This window comes from Diadema setosum, chromosome 22, assembly GCF_964275005.1.
Source record: "Diadema setosum chromosome 22, eeDiaSeto1, whole genome shotgun sequence".
Lineage (NCBI taxonomy): Eukaryota > Metazoa > Echinodermata > Echinoidea > Diadematoida > Diadematidae > Diadema > Diadema setosum.
Window position 1 is genome coordinate 28,744,619 of NC_092706.1, and position 25,321 is coordinate 28,769,939.

General features: G+C 39.3%; 1 protein-coding gene across 1 annotated transcript in view; it reads right to left on the minus strand.

Annotated features, from left to right (window-relative positions):
- Window positions 1-25,321, minus strand: part of LOC140245274 (myosin light chain kinase, smooth muscle-like) — a 172,134-nt gene that overhangs the window by 65,786 nt on the left and 81,027 nt on the right. The window contains exon 9 of the mRNA XM_072324857.1: window positions 6,295-6,325. Within this exon, the coding sequence (XP_072180958.1) occupies window positions 6,295-6,325 (31 nt within the window). The remainder of the gene's footprint in view (window positions 1-6,294; window positions 6,326-25,321) is intronic.

Sequence of the window (25,321 nt, forward strand, 5' to 3'; positions counted from 1 at the left end):
GATTTCGACAAAGAAAACAATACGCTATTTGCGTCAATGTATTGAAAATGTAGAATATAAATGGATGTATACCCACCAATATTGCTGGACATTGCAGGTTGAGGAACATTATTAGAAGCCAGTATTACACTGCATTCCTTATCCCTCATACACATTATTGAGTCGAATCGACTGGTATTGTCCTTAAATACACACTAAGAATAGTAACAAACACAGTTATACCTTCTCCCTTTGTGGCAAAGGAATTCTTTTGTTGAATGTGAGAGTGTGCATTACGTTGACGTCCCGAGATACTTTTTCCCCCCTGCTGGTATCTGACTTTAAAGCCCGAGTCACACAATGGAGACTAAATATTCCGGTCTATCAGGAATCCCAACAGAAATTTGCTAGTGGAATAGTGCAGCATTTGTTTTGTTTTCTTTTTCTTTTTTTTTTTCAATTCCTGAATGCAATACAAATCCCTATGGATCATAGACCTCATGTGTGAACCACTGAAAAGCTAAAGCGTTCAAATACATGTATAAGCATTAAAAAAAAAAATCAGAATATCCTGAAAACAATAACTGCCTTCATTGCGAAACCTGAAATGATAAACGAGCTTCGTTTTCTTTAAAGATACATGGAAATAACCCTTTAAGCATCCCATGGCAGTGCAAAACTAATGTGGGATTCGGAGTAATTTTTCCAATGTCAGCATAATCTTTATAAGAGCTATACATGGCGACCATTGTCGATCTGTCTCAAAATACGACAAACGTAGCAGACAGAACCTGTGGATTTTTGTTTCTACTTCTGGTGATTGTGTACACGGTGTAGATAACTGTGAAAGGTCTTTAAACCGTCAGGTTGGCAAAAAAAAATCCAGAAATCCTAGTAGTGACATGATGGAAGCCTGAGGAGCTTTTGTTTAGAATCCTTGACGGGCCTTAAATCCCTGTTTGACGTGCGACGATGAAAAGCGATCTCATTCTTCATCTGCGTCTTTTTCTAAATCTACCTGGTCTGGTGGAGAGGTCTTCAATAAAGTGATTCCTATCATGATATGGATATTGTACACGGGATGCATGAGATACTGTAGAAAACGAAACACCTGTTTTAGTTATGACACTGGTCGGCAGGACATCCCGTTGATACTTCTGTTTATCTTCATTTTCTGGTTTTGTCCTAAACATGACATTTTCCCTCGAGTGGATCACGTCGTGAGGTTAAAGAAATGTAGGCCTACCTCTGTCCAATCATTATATTCATAGGCCTGTAAAAAACTTGGGCAAATGTGTATGATATAATACACACCCCATTGTATACGTTATGCCAAAGGTGGAATCTCACGATGTGTCTCTTTAAAACTATGGTGGAAAAAAAAAAATCCACAAACCCTCTTAATGCTAGTCACGTGGGACAATTGAGGTTTGAAAGCTAGTTCACGCATAAATACATGGAAAAGGTTCTATACAGATTTTTCCCCAATAACCACGACTGAAGTAGCATGGAGATAACCCCACACAACCTTATTCCTTATTACTTGCCTTTGTATCTCTCATTCTCAAAAAAAAAAGTGAGGAGGGGAATTCTTTTGACAAGGGGAATCCATAAAGGGTTTTTAAAAAATGCACTTTTCAAGTCAAGATTTCACAAAATTATCTTATCTCTGTATCAATGCAATTTGAACTGCGCTTTCAGAAAGTTACGTTCCCTGACAGCGTGTGTGACCCCCCCCCCAAAAAAAAAAAAAAAAAAATTAACAAAATAAAACAAAAAAAAACAACAACAAAGAAAAGCTTTCGCGTCATATGTACACATGTTCTCTATTTATGGTAAGCAAACTTATGGTGAAACCGCAATTTTGTTGTTTATCTTTTTTGAAAATCTTTTGTCCCCAAGAGAAATTCCGCTGATCCTGAGTGAGTCACCCATGTACACGTCAGTTTGAAGATACCGCCATCTGTTTGGCTTTTTCTATAAGCACAACAAAGGTGACAAAGTGCTGTCGCTGATTTCTTTTTTTTTTTCTTAATCAATATACTATTGTCACCTTCTGTACAACTGTTTTGTAAGATTGCACCTGCTGATCTACATTCTAAAATGACAAATGTTTCTTTGTCCACAACGCTTTGTGATTTACACGATACATGGGAAGGTTTGTTAATTTGTGAATGTCCAAAATACTTTTGTTTCTTTTATAAAAAGAAATGAACTACGTTTCAATTCATCTGATGGCGTTCCTCGTGACCGTGGATGTATTATGGGAATGAGCACTGTATCAGGCATTCAAAACAACTGAGTCAGTGTCCCCCTCTATTTCTCTTTCTTCTCTTCTCTCATTCCCGACGCGAGACGAAATTATCGCACTTGATCGAGAGACAAGTCCTGCTCTGGGTATCTACTTATAGGACTAGATGATGAATAAAATGATAGATCTTGCCAACTACATGCCCCTCCCTGTTCGACCGCCACCGGACAGGTGTAAATGTCACAGCTTCATTTTCACAGCACGAGCAATTGATAAGATTAATTTACTTTCGTTAGCGTTCCATCTTTGCAAGGAGGAGGTATCACACCTCCTTGATCTTCGTAACGACAGGTAACACGTAGCGACAGGTCTGTTATTTTTGTCACAGTTGATTGGAACTTTCTGGTTTTCTTCTCTTTTTTTAAAGGATGGGGGTGGGGGAAGGGATATCTAACCAAAAAGAAAATGTACGGGACATGCGTCTTCTGTAATTTCCTGTGCGAACTCGAGTCCCATTAACATATCGAATGACATTGGATAAAATCGTTATGTCGTAATTCTTCCTCAACATTATCGAACATTCGTAATCACTGCCACAAAATGCACAAGTATATCTGATATAATTACAGTATCTTTTCAACACAGTTTCCTACACTATCAGCGTCCTTCCTCATCAACTGCATATGCACGTGTTTTATTTGTCTTTATTGTTTTTACGTTGCAACACCGACAACAGAATGGTATCCTTTGTATTGCGAATGATCTATCCTTCCTCCATACACCTTCTTGCTATCCCCATGTAGCTAAACTAGAACAAGCTACAACGAAGCGCTACCGCATCAGTCTTCTACTTAAGATTATGCAAAATTTCATTACAGCCATCTGCCCACGTCAGTGAGCGGATGCACGAATTTCAATGAAATAATCTGCTCATTTATTTACTCATACTTGCATCATCATGTCAATTATAAAGAGCGGAAAACGTAGTCTGCGTGTTATCTGTGCCGTCTATGTAGCAAAACTCAAAATTTATAAGAACATATCCTAAGTGGATCACAATTCTTTAAAGAAAACACACAAAAAAAGGAACAAATATATTTAAAAAAAAATGACGAGTTGCCCGGAGGCACCAAACATGACATCCGCCTTCTTCGTAATTCGTGTAAATATCGCTGATTCAATCAAATAAATCAGATAATATACAGTGACTGTCGAGTGAGAGTCATGAAAATATAACTAGTGACGAATAAAAAAAAACATCCTTTCTGTTTCAACCACATCTTTAGACATGATTACCGGAAATCAGGCGTTGTCAAAGAAATCTCACTACATTTTCGTTAGATCATACACACTACTCCTTTAAAGTACATCTGCACATCCTGTTCAAGTTAGACTTGAATAAACTGAGAAAAAAAATCGGACAAGAAGAATTCTGGAAGTTTAATCAAAATCATACCAAAAACGAGAAAGTTATGTAGGGCCTAATTTGAGAGATTCACATGGTTTCATCAAATGTGATACATGTGTTTTAGTCGCAAACATAAAGGCACCTCAGTGGCAATGATGTAATTACTTCATAAATGTTCAATTTCTAGTATGAACACATAAATGTTAAAAGTCATGTGCTGGTCGATAAGCTCTCACTTACAACTGAAAACTTAAAATAATGATACATACAATTTTTTATAGCACCATTATCCATTCTGATTAAATGTTCAAGGCGCTTTACACCAAAGCAAACAGACTGAAAATACATTTACAATAAAAGAAAAATATGAAAAAGAAGACATGAATCTCCTTGGAAGACAAAGCACTCCTAAAAGTTATCGTGCAAATATCCTGCAAACGTTATCACAAAACTACATTCATTTGACATGTTTGATGCGAAGAATTCGAGCTATTCTTTTTGATATCACGGCCAAGGGGAGGGTGGATTTTAGTGGGTTTTGGCTGCAGGTCAACAGCAGGCTGGTAAAGTTGTGACTCCCTCAACTCCTCCAATATTATGGGGAAACGTGGTTGCTATACGTCACGAGAAAATGGTGATATATGTTAAAGGGAAATTCCAGACAATTTCACATAATGTATAGTACACGAATCGATAGTGCCATGTATTAAGATTTGTGAAAATCCTGCATTCTTGTGTGAAGAAGCTGCTATCATCCTCGATCACTGTGATTTGTTTTGAATTTTGAAATAATTCTTATTCCTTATCCAAATCACTATAAATTCTGTAACTCTGTAGGCCTATCCAGTATAACCAATTCATAGGGATGGTACAGTATTGGTGGAGATGAGAATTGGGCCTTTATCTTTTTGCGAGATACCAAGAAAACACTTATAGAATAGTGACAGAGCATACCATTCTAAGAGGAATTCAAAGTTTATTTGATGAGAATCAGTTTTGGAATGGCTGAATCATCCAAAAACAAAGTAAAACAAAGTGATCGTAATAAAAGGTGGGTCCCGCCTTTTATTAGAATCGCTCTGTTTTGGATATCTCAACCATTTCAAAACCAATTTTCTTCAAATAAATGTTGAATTCTTCACAGCATTACATGCCCCTTCATATTTCCTAAGAGGTTTCTCATTATCTCACCAAAAATGTTAGAAACCTGAAGTTAGGCCTCAACCAAAACTATCCAATGCAAAGTCTGAAAATCAACCGGAGTTCTCCGTTGATTTTTATTCTGGGCCAATTTTGACGGCACCTAAGTCGATACGTTATGTTTGCTTTGTCCCTCAATCTGCCAGAAGCCAATAGACCAGTTTACTAATATACAGTTGAACCTCTCGTATCCGGACAAGTCGGGACCGGGGTTCATCCGGATAAGGGATTTGGCCGGATACGGGAGACTCAATGCTTTATACATGTACATATACATACACATGTACTGATGTAGCTCATTGTAGTACCACATGTAGTAATGTGTATACTGCAACCTTTTCATTGTTACACTCAGTATAAACAGACCCCAAAATAGAGGTTCGTGTTTGCAAGAATTTGGAAGGAAATTTGATGTGATGTATGTTAATCATGTTGGAAGTAATATGTAATTCATGTGTGTTTGTGTAGGAGTTCTCAAGGAATTGGGAATCCCCATTTCCTCCCATAATTATTAAAAAAAGAAATAATCACGGCGAGATTGCGTCCGTATAATAGAGAGATCCGGATAAAGGGAGGCCGGATAAGAGAGGTTCAACTGTATTCACATTTTACTCAATGTCTTTCTTACAATGATTCTCCTTGGCAACCTGAAAGCTTTCCTGACCGAGGTTTGCCCGACGTATCAACAACTCATGTATGCAAACTGGAGTCCAAAATATTGAAAAGCGTTTTTGAGGGAGGCCCACAGGTTCATCAAATAGCTCATTATACGTCTTAACCGAAGAAACATCCATAAATTTGAATTTTAAAGTTAGTAGACAGTTAGTTAGTGAACATGCTGTGGATGTTGCCTTTTACAGCTGAAGTTTTACATGTTTGTTTGCTTGTTTCTTTTTTTTTTTTTTTTCGTTTTGTTGTGGAATCAGGGCAGGTGGTGGTACTCCCTCCCATCTGCTCATGCTTCGTCCTCCAAACTATTCTTAGCAGATGACTGTCTCTTGCTCATGTAGACACATAGCGACATCGTAGAAAAACGTTATTTTTTCAGTGAACCATCACGTATACATACCACATCAAAAACGGACAATAGATGTTTGATTTAAAAGAAGACAAACAACAAAAACAAAACAATACAAATACAAATATAAATGCTGGCAGATCATGAGTGGCTTTTATAACGTTCTCAGCCAATTTGACATTTTAGCCGCTTCTTCCTTCGGAAATAAGATAGGCGTCAAAAATGCAAATATGCTTCCAATCTGCGCACGCAGAAGCATGCACCCTCGCAAATGTGTTCATGATGTATGGAAACATTTTGCTAACGTCAGTGCGGTGTCCTTGGATAAAACCTTAATCCCATCACGTATGTATGTTTAACAGTATCGTCTCTTTCCGAGGACGGCACATTTCTTTTTAAAGAAACTTTTCAAGAATAAAAAGAATTTTGGAGACTTACCTCTTTATGTCGTCACGGCTCAAGCTCGGATCTGAAGGGGGATGACAAAACAGGTGTGAAAAACAAATGTTAGACCGCTGACAAAAATGTATCGATGCAACCTTGCAGAACGGGCGGGAAAGAAAAACTGGAGAAGCAAATATTCGCAGAAGATGTATTTGACGATGATATCGCGTAGAGGATCTGTAGATATAGGGAACTACTATGTTCGTAAGTGGATGCGACAGGGGCAAGTGTGCGCACTGAGAGCAGCTCGCGCGCGGCAGGTGTGCGCCTTAAAAGTCATTACACAATTACGAGCAAAATACCAGACGGTTTTGTCAAAACGTCGACCGCTGGGGATAATTTAGCCAACCGTAGACTACATCGACAGACGTGCGTCCGTCTTGCTTGGCACGGCTACGTACTATACACCAACTGAATAGTTGATAGCAGTGAAACAGCAACTATCGTGTTTTCCAAAAACATGCGACTGTTGAGGTTCAGGGTAATGTGAATCACAGTGATGCATATTAAACTTCACTCCCCGTTTTATCTTCATGGACTTCATTACGTCTTCCACCGAATCTACGCATCAACTCTGCGGATTATTGGGAAAGACAAGGGAAAAGTGACTATGAGGCAAGCTCATGGAGCATAATTATGCTGATGAATATATTCTTACAAAGGTCTGGTCACAGCATCTACGAGGTGCCGATAAATTAATGAGTAGGAATGCAAACACACACTTTTCATAGCCCTGCGAATGAAGTCAAGTATATTATTACCCGTACACAATGCACATTACGATGCGCGCTCGTTATGTTCCGTTTTCAATGAACCCCAGGCACTTGTACATGGCTATCAAAATTCGCTGGAGGATGACTCTCTCCAATGAAACGTAAATTACGGTGCTTTCAAATATTACAGATTTCTACATGAAACTGAAATTTCAACCAGCGTTCTCAATATTTATTAAGCGATATATATATATATATATATATATATATATATATATATATATATATAGTAAGCTATAATAGCAGGTACCACGGACGATACAGGAATGTACAGTGTTGCAATGTCACTTCATGCACCCCTTTCCTATTGTATTAAGATGACGAAGGCGCCTTTGTCACCAGAGGTTATTAAATTATCACTTTTCCATTGATAACAAAGATATATGATTTGGCGTTAATTTGGTCCATTCAGTGAAGGTGTAGGTGTTGGTGTGTATGTGCGTGTGTGTGTGTGTGTGTGTATGTGTTTTTGTGAGAGAGAGAGAGAGAGAGAGAGAGATGAAGAAGGAGAGATGACGACAAAGGTAGATTTCTAACTTTAAACTGGCGAGGCATTGTGGGAATCTTGCATGTTGGATTTGAGGTTCATTGCACCCTATGGCTATAAGCCAGTTGGAAAGGGTTATAGGAATAAGAACATCCAAGAATAAATACACACACTATGTATTCGATTCACGGTGATACAGTCATAAAAACATCTGATATGAAATATCAATATCGAGCCGATTTGAGAGACAAATCACGCACTCGAGTAAAATTAGACGAAATTCAAGAAATATTGTCATATCTCATGGCCGCGCAAGAAAGTAGTTTGCTGTATAAAAATTTGAGCACTTCGTTCAAAATGTCAAAAATGATGTACAGAAATTTAGCGAATCAGTGGAGAGGTTTTGTGAGACATACATATAGAGCGCTTCAACCCGTACAGACACGGAGCATCGCACACAATGCTGACTATATTTCATATTGAAAAAAAAAAATACTGGGCATACACAGACACACGTTCGAGACTCGTACGCAAATCCTTTTTCCTTGTAACTGTCTACACACGACAGTCGTCACCAAGGCTATGGAGGATGATGCAGCTAGCTGTAATACAGAGCGCGAGAATCCGCCATCGCTGTGATTGGGTTTCGCGTGCCGCAAATCCCCCCTTAAGTCAAACTTTATCCGCTGCAAACTCGTCGGGGATCAAGAAACTGATACTGGCAAGGTCCGACTTCTCAAGTCGGGAGAGAGGAGAGAGCTGAGACATTTGGATGGACTGGATTAGACACGGGATGCAGGAAAAGGCGGTGGAGCTTTTCACCAGGAAATTGTTCTGTCTATTTCCATTCTGCCAGGAAAATACAAACGTGTTATCCCTTTTGTGATCTATTCTATCTTAACCGAAAGGAGGAGGGGGGGGGGGGTTACGGGATGGAAAGCTTGCAAAAATAGCTTGGATAATGTTGTACAGTATATCATTACAATGTGCTAACTCACTAGATATCTTCCCCATGCTCACTTTCGCGGCATGGATGGATTCTCAGCTCGGGTTGTGGTCAAATGATTTGTCGATCATGCGGACGCTGAAATTGAAAATACGCTCGTACTTAAATCTGTTAATCTCCTTCCTAACACCTCTACAGCAATCCAGCCTTGTTTGCCTATTAACATGATTATCTCATTTAGTCTCGCATCTTGAAGTCTCATTTTCCTTCTATTTGTCAATTATCATCGACAGTGATTCGATATGTTTTTTTCAGGGAGTTATCTAGATTTTGGCTGACGTCATTAATTGTTATCAAATATCACAGTGACTGTCTTTCCCATTTAGATGAAAGAAGTTCTCAAGGTTTAGAGAAAGTTAGCATTTGGAAAAAGACATTCATGAGACATTGCAAGTTAATCTGAGAGGGATGGTCTTTAAAAACGCTGAAACATACAAGCCAATAACCACGATAACAAAAGCTCATTTGCTTGCCGAAACGTTACACTACCAAAAAAGAAAAAAAAAAAGAAAAATAAAGAGAAAACCAGTCAACGCAAAACTCAACCGTCGCCTAGATGTCTAGTAGGTGCTTGTTCAAGTGCAACGTACAAAGTCAATATGGGAAAACACACTACGTATATGCTGCCAAGATCTATTTAGTTCCAGCCTACTGCGATACAATCCACAAATCACTGTTTCATATATCCTGGTCCACGCAATAAGAATCGAGTGAAAGCAAAATTCACTGTTTCTTTTTTTCTTTCTAAATGCTGCAGATTCAAGGTGGACACGTATACGATGGATGCAACTCTTTCTACGGGAGTTCTGTCTTGCGAAGAAGAATATATTTCCATGATATGATATACCAAGTTGTGCAATAACTAGCCCTTGGTGAATACATCACTTAAAGGGAATATTCACAAGTCTGAGTTCATCACTCTTCTGTTGGTTTGCACAGTATGAAATGTTAAAGATCACTTTATAAACTATCACAAAATTTCACAAATTATCAAAGCAGCTACAACAATTCATCCTTCAAAACGTCATAATCATGTCACTGATTATACAACTTAAGAATATAATTCTGTAGTGGAAGGTAACACATAATTATTTCCTTTGAATTAATTCCAATTGTGAGACTTACACGCAGCAAGTATTGCTTATGCCACACTGTAGGAAAGTTGAGCAAGGGCTATCGCTGATTTATATCATGTGCTGACAGCAAAATGTTGCTTAAAATGTCAAAATAAAGCCAAAATAAATAAACCAAAATGAAATACTGGGGAATGCCCTTTTCGTAACCTGCTCGGTACATTTCCCTCTTATGTGAGTTGTGCGGAGTGACAGATCGTGACGTCACGCTTTACACTTGTCATCTCGCGGCAAGCTGCGGTTTAGACGTGACGCGAGGCAACGCTAATGGAGAGGAATAACTAAAGCATATGCCCTCGTATTTCATCGAGACTTTTCTGGATTGGTCAATTTGTTCCTGCGCGTTTACAGGACATATAGCGTGATAAATCATGGCTTTGTTGTCATCTTAATTTGTCATATTCTATCGCAGTTTCACTTTCGACCGAAACTCCTCTTCTCGATCTATTATATACACCCAGACCTCTCAATCTCTGGCTGACAATATTTGAGATGTTCGTAGATTCACATGTTGGCATCAGACAGGCTAATGGCATAATAATGCCCCCTCATGATCTGTGCAAAATGTGTAGGATGGCTTGTGACCATGCAGTTTATGTAATCTTAGCTGAAAATATCTGTTCAGGTTTTTGTGATGTTAACACCTTTAACATAGAAAGACTGCTGTGCACTATTTTCAAAACTCATTCTTATCAAAACCTCTTTTGCCAATTTGCTCTTTTATGTTACTACCACTACTACAACTACCGTTGCTGTTCATGCTGCTGCAGCATGCTACAACCATAGTGAATAAGAACAATTTTACTGGTAATTATGGACATATTTACAAGTGAACATTAATCGTAATGAAAATTACCATTACTATACACGGCTATTAGAAGGTTATTACTACTAGTATACCGGTAGTACCATTGATACTATACAACTATACTACTACTTATAATAATACTACTACTGATAATGATAACAATGACGATGATGATGATGATGATGATGATGATAATGATAATAATAATAATGATGATTGTTATTATTATTATTATTATTATTATTATTATTATTATTATTATTATTATTATTATACTATTGTTGTTATTATTGTCATCATCATCATCATCATTAGTGTCATTATCATTATAACAATGATAATATGATCAGTAACAATGACGATCATGATAACACATTCTTCTTTTATTATAATATATCGGGAGCAGTTAACTCAACTAATCATACGGTGATAACTTTGTTCATATAAATCTTGATGTTTGAATCAGTGAAAATCGTTGTTGTTTTTTGTTCCCGCATTTTCTTTGCTTTAATGATATCAATGGCGCTGATAGCATAAACACCGTATGATCATGCAATTCATTTAATCTGGACACATTCAGCCGATTAGCTGGAAGCATTATGAGACAATAACCGTCTTTATCGCGATTCAACCAACTCGTTCCATGTTGTGATAATCGACTTTTCCGAGAAAGATTTCATGCACGTCCTCATGACTCACAACATCACTGGCAGTCTTACTTCTTCCACTCAATAGCTCGTTCGATCCCCAACCTACAAGTTTACTAACTTTCACACTCATCCCTTCTACAGTAAAACCATGATAGAAATTGATTTAACCTCCCTACTCCTCACCCCCTTCTCCCATGCCACCTATCCCCCTCCCTGCCTCTCTCTCTCGCTCTCTTCCAAATGGCACATGATTTACAAGTGGCCGCCTCCGTAAATACACAACAGTTCTATCTACAAAAAGTGTCATGACTCCAGATGGCGCTGTTCGTATTTTTCCTTTCAGAGTCTGCTGTAGACAGAGTTTTGCCAAAGTCCGGTTACAGCTAAGCCAGGTCGCAATGCGTGCGTGCTTGCATAACAAGCAAGCATCAAGCACCCATTGTGCTACCCACTAGAGTCTACTATTTTCTTCTGTGCAGCAATCTGAAATTACCATGTTAATCATAATCTATACAAAGATCATTGCTATTCATTGGATTTGCATTGACAGAATCATAATAGATCTTTCGATCTTTAAAATAACAACAACAACAATTATAATAGCAGCGCATGTGTCACAGTAATGGTGCCACTGGAGTACTCGTAGATGCCATCACATTGTGTTCTTATGCTTTCAAATGCAGTTAGAAAATTACCGTTAGTGACTACACCATGCCACTTTTCAGGCCCAGAAAAAAATTATTCTCTGTATGTTCTCCTAATTCAGTTCTGATGATCCTGCTTTTATGGGTGACCACAGACCTCTTTTACAACAAAATCGATGTAATGTTCCTCACAGAATTCGCCACATGCATGAAGGTAAATGAACATTTTCATTACGCAATTAATAACGATGACCATACTTGATTATCCCAATAATATCAGTTGTCATACAGCAGCTTTTGAAAGAATATTTTCTTCATTTCATAGTTCTGATGTGGGGTTAAATCCCTAAATCTCAATCTGATAAAATAACTGTTTGCCTTCTCCAGAGCCCAGTGTACTTATTCGGCGTGTCTTCACGAACGCCACTGTGAATCAAATGACAGGACGCCACTTACGGTAATGAACAGGGAATTTCATCTTTTGTGTTTTTTAGTATCACGAGTCGAGGAACCACGGGTGTTTGACCTCTCTACGTCACAATCAGGGAGGTTGTATCGAATATGTAACTGGTCACAACAGACACTTTGGTACTATTGGATATACACATTTAAACTCTACAACATAATATGACATAATGTCTTGTGAAGTCGCAGAGCTAGGACGCAGATCGAATGGGTTGAGACTACTTCGCATGTATCTACGATTTGAAAATGCAGCAAATGAAAATTGAGAGAGCGGAAGTACTGCTCAAAGCGCACTGATTTAATGATCTTAAATCTTCTAATCACCATTTTAACCCACTTACGAGATTGCGCAAGAGCATAGTGATCATTAGAGAATGACATAACTCAATCAACTAATGCAAACATATCACCGTTAGTTAGTAAGTATACACTCGGAGTAATCGTAATCGTATTTCAAAGATAAGTGAGTATAAAGAAGGCCTTAACCTCTGCTTAAGATACTAACTCCATACTTGCTAGCACAGCTGGATTTTTCAAGGTTAAAGGCATAATTTACAATTTGCAGATGAAACAAAAACCCAGTATTAGAGCTTCAAAATAGATCTAAAATGTGAGTTAGGGATAGAAACAACCAATGTAAAAATTTAAGTCAGTATAATCGATGTTAAGTATTGTTAAATATACAAAATGTGAACAACACTTATAATAAAAATGTTTCCAGACTGAACCGTCTACAGTTATGGTTTATTGAGAATAACAGTGATATCTCCTTATATTTTAGGCTTTATCGCAAAAATTGTATGGTAGGATGTTTTGTGATACAACTGACATACACATATGCATCAAAAGTGATATCTTGAAAATTTTTAAAATCACTGCTCCAAAAGGTAAACAGGACCCTTACAAAGTGTTCCTACGCCATTATTCATTTGTATGGGCTTTCGCCCCATGGTAAATATCAATTATGCCGTTATAGGTCGGGCCCTGAAAATAGTTTTTGTCTGTATTTCAATTCATATGCTTCACCTGATTTATCATGTTTCTGTTTGAGAACCCATTACTGCTTGCCATTAACATTACAGACCTATTGCCTAGAACACCTCGTATAAATTGGTGGAATTTCAGTTGGAGCTTTCATTTGGGTGATTACGGCCAACCGCTACATGCTTCCGGTAGTCTCGAAGACCTGTTCACTTCACACTGCTAAGAACACAAAACAAACTCTTGAACACAAATCTCTTGCGACCACTTAAAGAAACAAATCCTGTTGGTAAACATGTACCCCATTAGTCTCCCCTGACGCTCCTGGAATCGGAGAAAAGGAGGGGGATAGGGGCGAAGGAGAACTCCTTAACACATAACGGTTACAGATTACTGCATTAGAAGACGGTGTAAGGATCGCTTTGTTTGCGCAAGCGTAGTGCCAAGACCTTGATAGATAAACGATAAACATGACTCCCCATAAAGACGCATCACCGAAACCGCTAACTGTCTCATCATGGGGGTAAACGGTATTGAAGACACCTCCAAAAAATCGATCGAAGGGGCTTGGGACTTGAAGCTTTCAATAAGCAGACCTCAATACCGTGCCACAAACTTGACAGTACCTCGTGTGCCCGTAAGCACGGGGGAAACACACCCCAGGTCAGAGGGTTGGTCAGTAGCTATCATCTTATGTTAGAGACAATGGGTCGCATTCCTTCGTCCCAACGGAATATCGATTCCCAGAAGGGACAATTCGGGCCAAGTAAAGCTTGGCTGCCAGCGATAGGACTCGTACAGAGTGTGTATATATAGGTACACGTATACAGAGAGAGCTTCGCAGTTTCACGTCACTCCAGACATGCAATATACTAGTACTCTGTAGGGCCTATATGACACTCTTCAACGCGTCTTCATGCCTGCGTCAAAACTTGACGCACAATGACACTAATTACTCATCTGAACATTATAAGCCTTTTAAACGTCACCAACTATGATCTAAATACCCCAACTTCTACGAATACCTCCAAGCAGCATGCCAAACCATTTCGAATTCAATTCGTTAGGAAATTGGTTTGTCTCGACGGGGATGAGATTGTAATGATAATAGCGTAATAACGCAAAAGCCATTGTGTAAAATATATGATTTAATAAACATACTGTACTTTGTCGTCATACACAGACATGGCATCCCTTATTTCATATCTTTTTAAGGGATTTAAAGCCATCAGCGCCCGGAGTTGCCAAGATACAATTACAGAATACAAACGTAGTAATTTTGTGATAACTTTTCAAATGATATATATACTGTCGTTTCGAAAACGTATACCATTTCCCCGGATTAATCAAGTGGTAAAGTGTAAAAAAAGACAATACGAATGTATTTTCTATTTTGCTTTAAAGGTGTACCAATGAAGACGACAGGGGAATACTGGTGTTCCGATGATAGGGGAAATCTTGATTTACATAGAAAAGATGAGCAGGTGTGTCTCCATGGTAAAATGCTAATTCCTTAACTATAATTAAGCATAAGACAAGACAGGATTCGTGATTCCACCTGAATGACACCATTTCACGTTAAGGACCAACAAGACAAGCATATAAATTGTAAACAATATCGTGACTATTGCGAGATTTGGTCTCAGTCCTAACATGGAGCTACACTCTTCATGGTTCTAACAACGAAAAAATGTCAAGTGTTACTGAATGGATTCTGTATGAAGGAGAAATCCACTAAAAAAGATGGCGAGTGAAAATATCAAGCTGAAACTTCCGTGGTACTGCCTCAAAAAGTCTTGAAACAGGCCGGAAACATGATTGGTTTCCTTTTTTCTTCTTGTTCCCTTCATCTCTATCATGGGAACGCTGTCACAGGGGGGAGAGATGGAATTAGAAGATAGCTAACTCTTTGTGTTGTGTGAAGCCCCAGAGCAGACATATGTTCCTGAATGTATGTCAGATACAATAATCGCTTTCGAATGACGAATTCTGTGCGACATTTTGCGAGCGGCTTGGCAATCCCATGTTCGTGGGAACAATGGCGCAACCATTGACAGCGACAGACGTGACATGACTACAACACGCAGACAATTTTTCTCCCTACAATAGACGTAAAAATAGAACAACGTATGAATGGTTGACGGCGTTTTCCCACTTCGAAATCGACAATAATCATAATGCAGGAGCATGTATTAGAAATAGTCAGGATTCAGTGTTCTCGGCCGGTGCTTGCTCAATCACGTGACTTGCAATAACCGGGTGAGTCCATCATACATAAAACAGTTCCGAGCCATTCACAGACCCACTTCTTATAGGAGAGTGACACCCAATTACATTATTTGGATTGAATGAATGCGGCAATATTAGTAGAACTTATCAGTGAAATTTGAGGAAAATTGGGCAATCCGTTCAAAAGTGATGAATTTCTAAAGTTTCGGTGTCGATATCGCTGGATGAGAGGATCACTACAGTTCGTGACGTCACGCATGGAGAAAGCTATAACGAAAATACACTGTACTGAGAGAATTCCTCAAAATTTGATTTTAATGAAAAGCGCATACTTCCTCGACTTTGCTACTGATATATATGTCAAGGGTAAAATAATTTCCCTGCATTCTGAAAGAGGTATGCCAAGTGCTCTTTAACCTGAAAATATCTGGAAATTTTTTCATATTTTTTCATATCATTGTCCATGTGTGATATCACAAAATGTTCTACTAATATTGCTGCATTCCCTCAATCAACACATATTTGGATTTCATTCTTCTTTGACAGTCATCAGCTGAAAGGGTGATAGAGCTTGGAGAGGAACAGAAATCAATTAAAGAAATCCAATAAACCAACCGAAATTGGTGTTTGCAAACACTGCATACTCATACCAATTAGGGGATGTTATATATTTCTTCTTTTTTAAGAGTATGTTTAGCTCATACCCCAAACTATTTGAATTGTTCAGGCCTTTTTTCCCATTTTGCATTGGAAGTAGGCCTATAGCGTTCACATACTGTGAACTTTGGAGTCATCCCTTTGCAATCTTAATCCCTATTTGTACAGCAATCGGAAAGGTTTATTTTACCGGTTTCCTGAAGTGTTTCATTGCGTACAATGGTATGCAATGACTAAATGGCGCTAATTGAATGATCACATTCTCTTGATCAATGGCTTGATGTAAGGAGTCATTTGTTCTAAGAAATGTTTCGGTTTTTCAGTAGAATGCATCGATTGGGGACATCGAGCTAGATCGATCAACATGTCGTATCCATGAATGCATTTTTTTTTTTTTTTTTTGAAGAAGAAGAAGATTGTTTCATGTCGTATTCACGGGAAGTTTGTGTTCATGTTCCCAATTCACAATGACGTTGGTTATTGCTGAAGAAAGTTCACGCTCCTTGTCTTCGAACCCCACCCTATTGGGCCCTAGCTACATCGGGTGATAGTATATACCGTTACACTCTCGGTGTATACTTTCATAGATGTCGCCCACGACATGCCTCTGAAATCAAAATAATGTTAATAATAACATTGTAACAACAATAATATGGTCTCCTTTATCCATGGCAAAGCCTCTTCAGTGTCGCCACTGCTCTAACAGAGGGTCCTGTCATTATTATTCCCCTAACGTTGCCAGGTACCCATTTACACACCTGGGTCGAGAGGGACGTGGTGGGGAAAAAACAACAACACAAACATCAACAAACAAAACAACAACAACAACAAAACACACATTTAGTCCAAGGACATAGGCACTTGATAGGATTCGAACTCGGGAGCCTCGATTGAAAGTTAAGAGTCTTATCCACAGCTATGCCGCAGCTCTACAACCTCTATATGCCATTTTGTTCATCCGAACCGTATCCATTTATCACAATCAAGGTGGACACGACGCGGAGTTGCACTTGAAGTCACACCTCCCTAATCGCTTCGAGGGCAAGGGGGTGGGGCAGATTTTGCCTTGACGCCTCTGACGGCTGATGGGTCATTGGGCAAAGATGAACACGGTGATCATTAAAATCACCTGCTTTTCATCCAACCTTCGAAGCACAGCTTCCAAAAAGACGTACGGGTTGTCGTATTCCTGAACTCTGTACCTTCCTTCCAAAGAAATGGATCTCGAAGGACGCAGAGCGGATCGTGTCATGCAGGAATGATAATGGGCGTCCTTTCTTGCGCTTAATCGGTTTGGTATACAAATCATTGGAAGGGGGGGGGGGGGTAAGATGACATATCACACGTAAGGAAAAAAAACCGAAGAGTTTGTAATTTCGAGAGTAACAAAAGACTCATCTTTTGAAGGCTGAAATTCAAACGAGACTGCAACATTGCTAAGCATTGTGCGAGATAATCACGCGTAGACAAATGGCGGGTGGGAGCAAGAGAAAAGATGATGAAAAAAAAAGATTTTGCCATCGGCAAAAACCTGAACAAAAACGTCGTTATTTGGTTGAGAGAGAAAAGGGAGAATGGGCGAAGGATCCATAATGAGACTTTAAACTGTTGGTTGACTTCACACATTGGTAAGCGCTGCCGGAACGACCCCTTTTGACTGTGTACCAACAACTTCTTAGTGAGGCTCACGGCCTCAATACGAAGGATATAGCAGACGCATGAGCTCTTTTTCCCCATCTCGCTTACGTCCTTTTCTGATTCATAATACATTCCCCTTACAGAATCACATATATAAATGGACCAACCCTGTCTTTTTCATTTTGGTAAATATTGTCATAGGGCCTAACCTCTTTTTAAATCTCCCAATCATTAGCAACATTCTCTACATGTGGTTTCATAATCTTGTACACATGAAAACTATTCTTTCACCCTTTTCTACTCCTAATTGGGGCTAATAGAGGCACTGTGGTATCCTCTAGAATTTCAAAACGAGGTTCCCGAGTTCAAAGCTCGAATGCATACGCCCTTTGATACGATGTTTTACTCACGCTACCCTCTCTCTGCATCAGGTGTAAACTATAGATGAACTTGGCTGGCGGTAATAACAATAATGCTAGGTTCCTTCTTGGAGAGGAGTGCCCCTCTGACGAGGTTTAACACTGTATTGAGACTTCTCCTCCTCCCCCTCCTTCCTTTTCTTTTTCTTCTTCTCCTTCTCCTTCTTCTTCTTCTTCTCCTTCTTCTTCTTCTTTCTTCTTCTTCTTCTTCTTCTTCTTCCTTCTTCTTCTTCTTCTTCTTCTTCTTCCTTCTTCTTCTTCTTCTTCTTCTTCTTCTTCTTCTTCTTCTTTTTCGCTATATAAATACATCTGGGGGTGCTATGGCATAGTGGATAAGACTCTCGACTCCAAATCGAAGGACCCGAAGAACTCGCCCATTGCTTACGTCCTTGGACAAGATATTTTCACCCACCGTGTCCCTCTCGACCCAGGTGTACAAATGGGCACCTGACAAGGCTAGGATAATAATAATGACAGGACCTTCTGGTAGGACAATGTTACAACTGATTGACCAAATGCCCTACATCGACGTAAATACGCACTGAATTGATCAGCGTTTTGGTATTAGCCATGATAAATTTGAATAATTACGCAGTACCCGCTGCATGCTATAAGGATTAGAACCTGGAAGGGATATAGGTGAGGGCGGTCCGCGGACTACAGTTATTTAGTTAACTTTGCCCAATGCCTGGCAGCCCTTCAGGTGCATCCAGCGTTTAGGTATTTTTGTGTTATTGTATTGATTGATTATTTTGAGTTTTGTAATTGATTGTGAATTGTATGTTTTCTGCCAAATAAAATAATAATAATAATAATAATAATAATAACCAACACTTGCTGTCGGGCGAAAGCTCGGTGGTCTAGTGGAGATGACGCCTGTCCGGTGATCAGGAGGTCGTAGGTTCGAATCCTACTGAGTATGTACACCCATGATTTTCTATCATGGCTAATACCAAAACACTGGTCAATTCAGTGCTTATTTACGTCGATGTAGGGTAATTTGTCAATCAGTTGCAACGAAAATATCTCGACGGAAGAATAAATTTCATGAATAAGGACAATGTTAGTTCTGAAGAGGCTATATCCTGGATAAAGAAGACCCTATCATTATTGCTCATATGTCTTCCATCTGTATTGTCTATTTCTCACTCGAAAGATCTGAGATGATGACTGTGTTCATGGGCCTTCAGTCAGGAAATGCACGACGATGAAACTACAGCGTGTCACAAAAATCAACCTGGCGTCGGAATGCACTCCAACACATCACTACACGGGCACTAAGATGTGAACGACATGTGTGTAGGTGGGACGACAATTATGACGAAACAAAACGCTGGATATACAGTGTATACGGACGCTCGGACAAGACATTGTACACCTTGTAACTCCGAACAGATCCTAATCATTCTTGACATACATGAGAGTGTACATTAAAACTTTGTTCGAGAGCGGGGAAAGGTCAGAGTCACGGTAAAATAGCCCAAGAAATGACCATCAATTCAGGCAGCACAACTTCGTCCAAGAGAATACGGGGATATCAAGCCACATTTAGTCCATGGAGCACTGGAAATGCAGTGCTGTATCTCCAAGTCCAAAAGAGGGAGTGCGGATGTCTTCCATGAAGGAACTCTATGAGGTCACAGGTCAAACGTCATGGATTGAAGAAGCTCTAGAAAAGACCCATGGAATGTCTGATGCACAACGAGAATCTATGATCGCTATAAACAACCCATCAGAATGTCGACATGCAATGAAAATATGTAGAAAGTCAACACCCATCGCAGGATTGGCGGTCTCATTTTTTACAAGCTTGCAAGTGGTCAATGTTCCAATACTCGGCACGTGCAAAGCACCCCTCCTTTTTAGTGAAGAATCCCTACCAATCTTGCCTACACTCCAACAAAAGTGATAACACTATTGCTATAGATTTGCTGGAAAAGGGGGTGGTGGTGGTGATAATATATAAATATATCAATAATCGGCTCCATTTTACCCTTTCATACGAGAAATAGTATTGACCCAACATAAGAATTAGGACCCTTTCGATTACGTCCAGCGTGACACACCTCTTACAAAAAAAAACTTAAAAAAAGAAAACCATTCGAATTGCAGGTGTTGGCATTGACAGATGAAGGTATGCAATAAAGAGAACATTGACTCGTCACTCCGCATTCCATGATTTCTGGGTGGTTTATTTACCATTGGGAGGGGTCTCATCGTTAACCTAGAGGGTAGAAACATGTTCCCCTGTGGCTCTGCTCAAAGGAGTATTTACCCCAAATGTAGGCCTAAGTTGTGGATCCAGTAAATGTAGAACTATTTCCTCAAACTTCCCCATTCATTTTACTCTAAAAATTCTGCACTCACTATAAATCTAAAAAGTATATATTCTGTATACGTTGGACGGAACTTTCCCCTAGAGGTAGCGACAATAATAATCAAACCTTGTCAGTATTTACTGTTTTTGGACGTGGTTCCAGAAAAAAATGAAGTATGACACCAAACTGTGGGCACAGACAGACAGACAGACAGAAAGTCAGATGGATGTACATAATGAAATTCCCCTGTTGCTGTACCCTACACTCGAATCTCTACTACTTTTCCTTCCATTACGGAAGACGAAAAGAGGGCAAATACCTCAGAATGGAGACATAGAAGACGATTAAATGATGCCATGATACCGTCCACAAGGCAGCCACCTGCACGACTTTGCTGATTGATGTGCGTCTCAAAACAATTCGTATACGAACACCACCACTGTAACATCTTTCTCCATCATGTCCAGTAAAACATGTAATGCGACGGCATTTCTTCAATTTCGAGTCCAATCCGAGAAAATGTTCTATTTTGATAGAACTGGCTATCCAATTTCAAAATACTTACACTGCACTGTATTTACATAGAAACGGCCAAGTACAGAGTTGCTGAGTGAGCCGTGTTTGGTGTAAAGATTCCTAATCCTAAACTCCACCACCAACATAAACGAAGTTCTGATTCTACATACCACCTGCAACGGAGCTTTTAAGTTCAATTCCAACAAATATTTGACCTGAAATATGTGCCACTTGGCACGAGGAATGTGACTATTGAATATCGGTTCCCTTTTGCAACAAGACAGCACAAATTTGTTTTCGAGTCGGACTAAAATTCTTCGATAGCGACGGAATGGCTCGATTTTTAGACTTTCCGTCAAATATTGGGCGTTTTTGTGAATCTGGTTTTGTTTACTGAAGTACATATTCTGCCGCCTTACTTTGTTATAATTTCTCCCAATGCATCAAAGATTTGTGGTCGCGCGAGTCAGGGGTGACCCATTTACAAGACAGGAAAAGATAAGAAAGGCGTCGGAATGATTGTCGATAATCCTCACACAGCAGAGGTTAGAGCAAGTATTCAACATTTATCACTGCGAACGCTTGTTAATGTTTGGGGTTCTTTACCTGAAGGGGCGATTAATATCAAACTTCAAGTGAACTTCTGATGCATACGTTCGCATCAAAGACACATTGAACAGTTGTTGAACCACACCTCATAAAGTTACTAAGCAGTGTATCAATTTTCACAGTAGACTAATATAATGTAGAGTGTATTCGCCAATATCATTTTAATTTCAATTGTACGAACACATTAAAATGAATATCACAGATCGACGCGAACTAACAATTATAAGGTATGAAGTCATGTCTTATTTAGTCTCGTGAGTGTTCTGCTACTTGATTTATTTCGTTTGTGTGATTAAAGAGGTACGGGTCTTTCAAAGCAACGGATGGTGTTAAAACATGAAGAATGACTTCTGGCATTATGTTACCATTCAATCATAATCTTGAGCGAAAAATACATTTGAAGTCAGCTGAGCAAAGAACCTGAGTCAATAAGTTGGAGGTAAAAAGTGTGTACATAATGACGTATGCGTGTTTGCTTGCTTGTGTATAAATGTCTAGATATTATTGTGAGTGTCGGTGTAGCCCTTTCCTCTTCTCTCTTCATCACACCCCACCCTCAATCATCACGTCTGTCTAACTGTGCTATTATCTCCTTTAAATGGATGGTATAGTATTGGTTTAGGTGAGGATTCAGCTTTTAACTTTTTGTAAGATACGAAGAAACCGTTCTATGTAATGCTAAAGGATATAAATACAATCCTAACAGGAATTCAAGCTTAGTTGAAGAAAATCGGCTTTGAAATGGCAGAGATATCCAAAGTAAAACAAAGTGATCCTATTAAAAGTTGAGCCCAGCCTCTTATTAGTATCGCTTTGTTTTGGGTATCTCAGCCATATCTCAATCAACTTTCATCAAGTAATGAATTCCTCTTGGAAATATATGCTCTTTCATATTTCATAAAAGATTTCTCATTATCTAAAAAAAAAAAAGAATCATCATCAAAAAACGTTGGAGACCTGAGGCACCATCTCAACCGAAACTGTACCAGCCCTTTAAGAGTTCGTCTGTGTCTGCTCCCGAGGGGAGGAATGCGTTTATCGGCGTCACCATGGTGATGCTGCAAGCTCGTTGAAACCCACTGCCTTTTGATCCAGATGGATTTCATTTTCGACGTCTCAGAGAGTTTTATCAAGGGTAAGAGGACACCCATGTACCCCTTCTCCAAACTCCACACTAATAGCTACATGTTCCGCCTGCCTGCTTTGAAGAATTATTTTCTCCCCAAAGAGACGAAGGTTTTACTATAATAATATCCTCGGTTTAAAATTGTATGATGGATGGTTAGTCAACATTATCTGAACGCCAACGCCAAACTTGTTGCGACAATTCAACAACGGAATGTAAAAGTAAATATTTCGTCAAGTGCAGGAGTAAACGTTGTGACTGCTCTGAGAAATGATATGGAGCAATAATGTGGCGTGATATTCATCACTCCCTGAACGACATTTAAACAATCGATGGCAGCAGAGTTTAGAACTGAAAGAAGAATTAAATGGAGATACCCTCATTTGCCACATTATTGTAAAGATATCAATCGTACCTTTGGGCACTAACTTAGTTCATAAACATTATAGCAAAATAGATATAAAATTGTTGGGTTTGCCTTGTTGAGACAGTAACTTTTTTTTCTACTTCAAGACAACAAGGATCAAATAATTGGAAAGTCGAAAAGACGGGAATGTTTGCACAAGTGGGCTCACACGGGTAAATATTTCCCCATAGAGACGTGTGTTAAAAGTCAAAATTCAAAACATTCTGTAAAATAGCTGGGAGAAATGAAGTGTTTCATCTTCGGTAACCTGACAAAAAGTGAGGCATACCCTTTCATCCATCACATTTCAAAGGGGGGTTCTTCAGCTCAAACTCTGTCCAAGGGTTCGCAAAGCCAGACTACGAGCTCTTTTCACTCATATCAAATCACAAATTTTTCTGTACACGCACCCAATTTAATATAGTCATGTCAATTTTCATGAGAAAAGCCTTCATCTTCCAACCAAAATGTAGTTTGTAGAGAAATTCATACTCAATATCTGCAGCTATTCAGTTTCTGCCAAATTGCCTTTTCTGATTTTTGATTTATTTTCTTCTTCTTCTATTTTAGTATCTTTGGTACGATTTTGTGATGGGGTCAGGGATATTCCATCATATTTACAGGTGTGAGCCCTAGTCAGCAGGGAATCTACCAGATGATCCGACATAATTTGGTCTGAATTCCCTTCACTACTGACTCATCTATTCATGACATGCAACCGGGGAACACATGCACATGTAATTCATTCTACTAAACACTGGGCAATAATCGTCAATTGTGACCGTTGTTGTTGTTGTTGTTGTTGTTGTTGTTGTTGTTGTTGTTGTTGCTATTGTTGTTGATGGTGATGGTGGTGGTGTTGGTGGTTATGGTGATGGTGGTGGTGATGGTGGTGATGGTGGTGGTGGTGGTGGTGGTGATGGTGGTGATGGTGGTGATGGTGGTGATGGTGGTGATGGTAGTGATGGTGGTGATGGTGGTGATGGTGGTGATGGTGGTGGTGGTGGTGGTGGTGGTGGTGATGGTGGTGATGGTGGTGATGGTGGTGATGGTGGTGATGGTGGTGATGGTGGTGGTAATGGTGGTGATGGTAGTGGCGGCGGAGGCAGTGGTGGTGGTTGTATGGAAGTGGTTTGATTCTCCCAACGCCCCTCCCATATCTTTACCCTTTTTGTCCAGCAGTTGGGCACGAATATCAATACAAGATCACAGAAGGTCATTTGCATGACACTAGTTAAGAGTGATACATAAAAAGAAGCCACATTGGTTGAGTTCGTCCCTGAATATTTTGGGAGAGGTCATTGCACCTTAACAATATGACTACTGTATTTGAGTGTAGCAGCAAGGCTGCTCGTAAATATTGTCGTTCCGTCTATTCAACCAGCAAAGTACACTTTATTCTTTCAATGACAAGGGCTTATTTATTTGTATGTTTGTATGTTTGTTTGTTTGTATTTTTGTACTGAATACAATGAAAAAGCTTACAACTACAATCAGATTACAATGTAATTATACAGACTCAAGGCTGGCATTTCAGGGTGTGATCGCTATGGGCGAAAATTCGCGCTTGATATGGGCTTGCATTGATCATGAATGACTTTCATGCATATCAAAATACCTATGATACTCGAAGTTCACTTTGGTCGATCGGGGTCAAATAGACTGGAGATATCCATTGCTCTACAGTCGTACTCATTGCTTCTAGCTGAAACTAGTCCCCGGGCAAGTTGTCACTGGGCCACTGAAAGCTACCCTTCAACTTGATTGATTTCAGCAGTGAACATTTATGGAATTTGTCTGCGTAGCTCAAATGTCCATTTCTTTTATTTCAATGCCATTGAACTATTCCTCTAGCGTGCCTTTTTATGTCCGGTGGATACCAAAGCCTCGCAAGTCCTTGTTGCCTAGGGAACGTAAAGTGACCCATAACTGCATGAGTAGTCGTTATATTTCGTAGGTTCAACATGCAAATGATGACGCTTTTTACCCTCGCAAGGTCTTAGTTTTGCTCTTGGATGAAAGAGGAGGTGCGGCTTTTTGTTCTTCATCTTGACTAGTGGCCGTCCCTCGCAAAGGACTTTTAAACTATTCCTTTGACTGAAGGGTAGGACAATGTTATTGATAACGTGTAGGCCTATGTGAATGTAGGTGGTGAT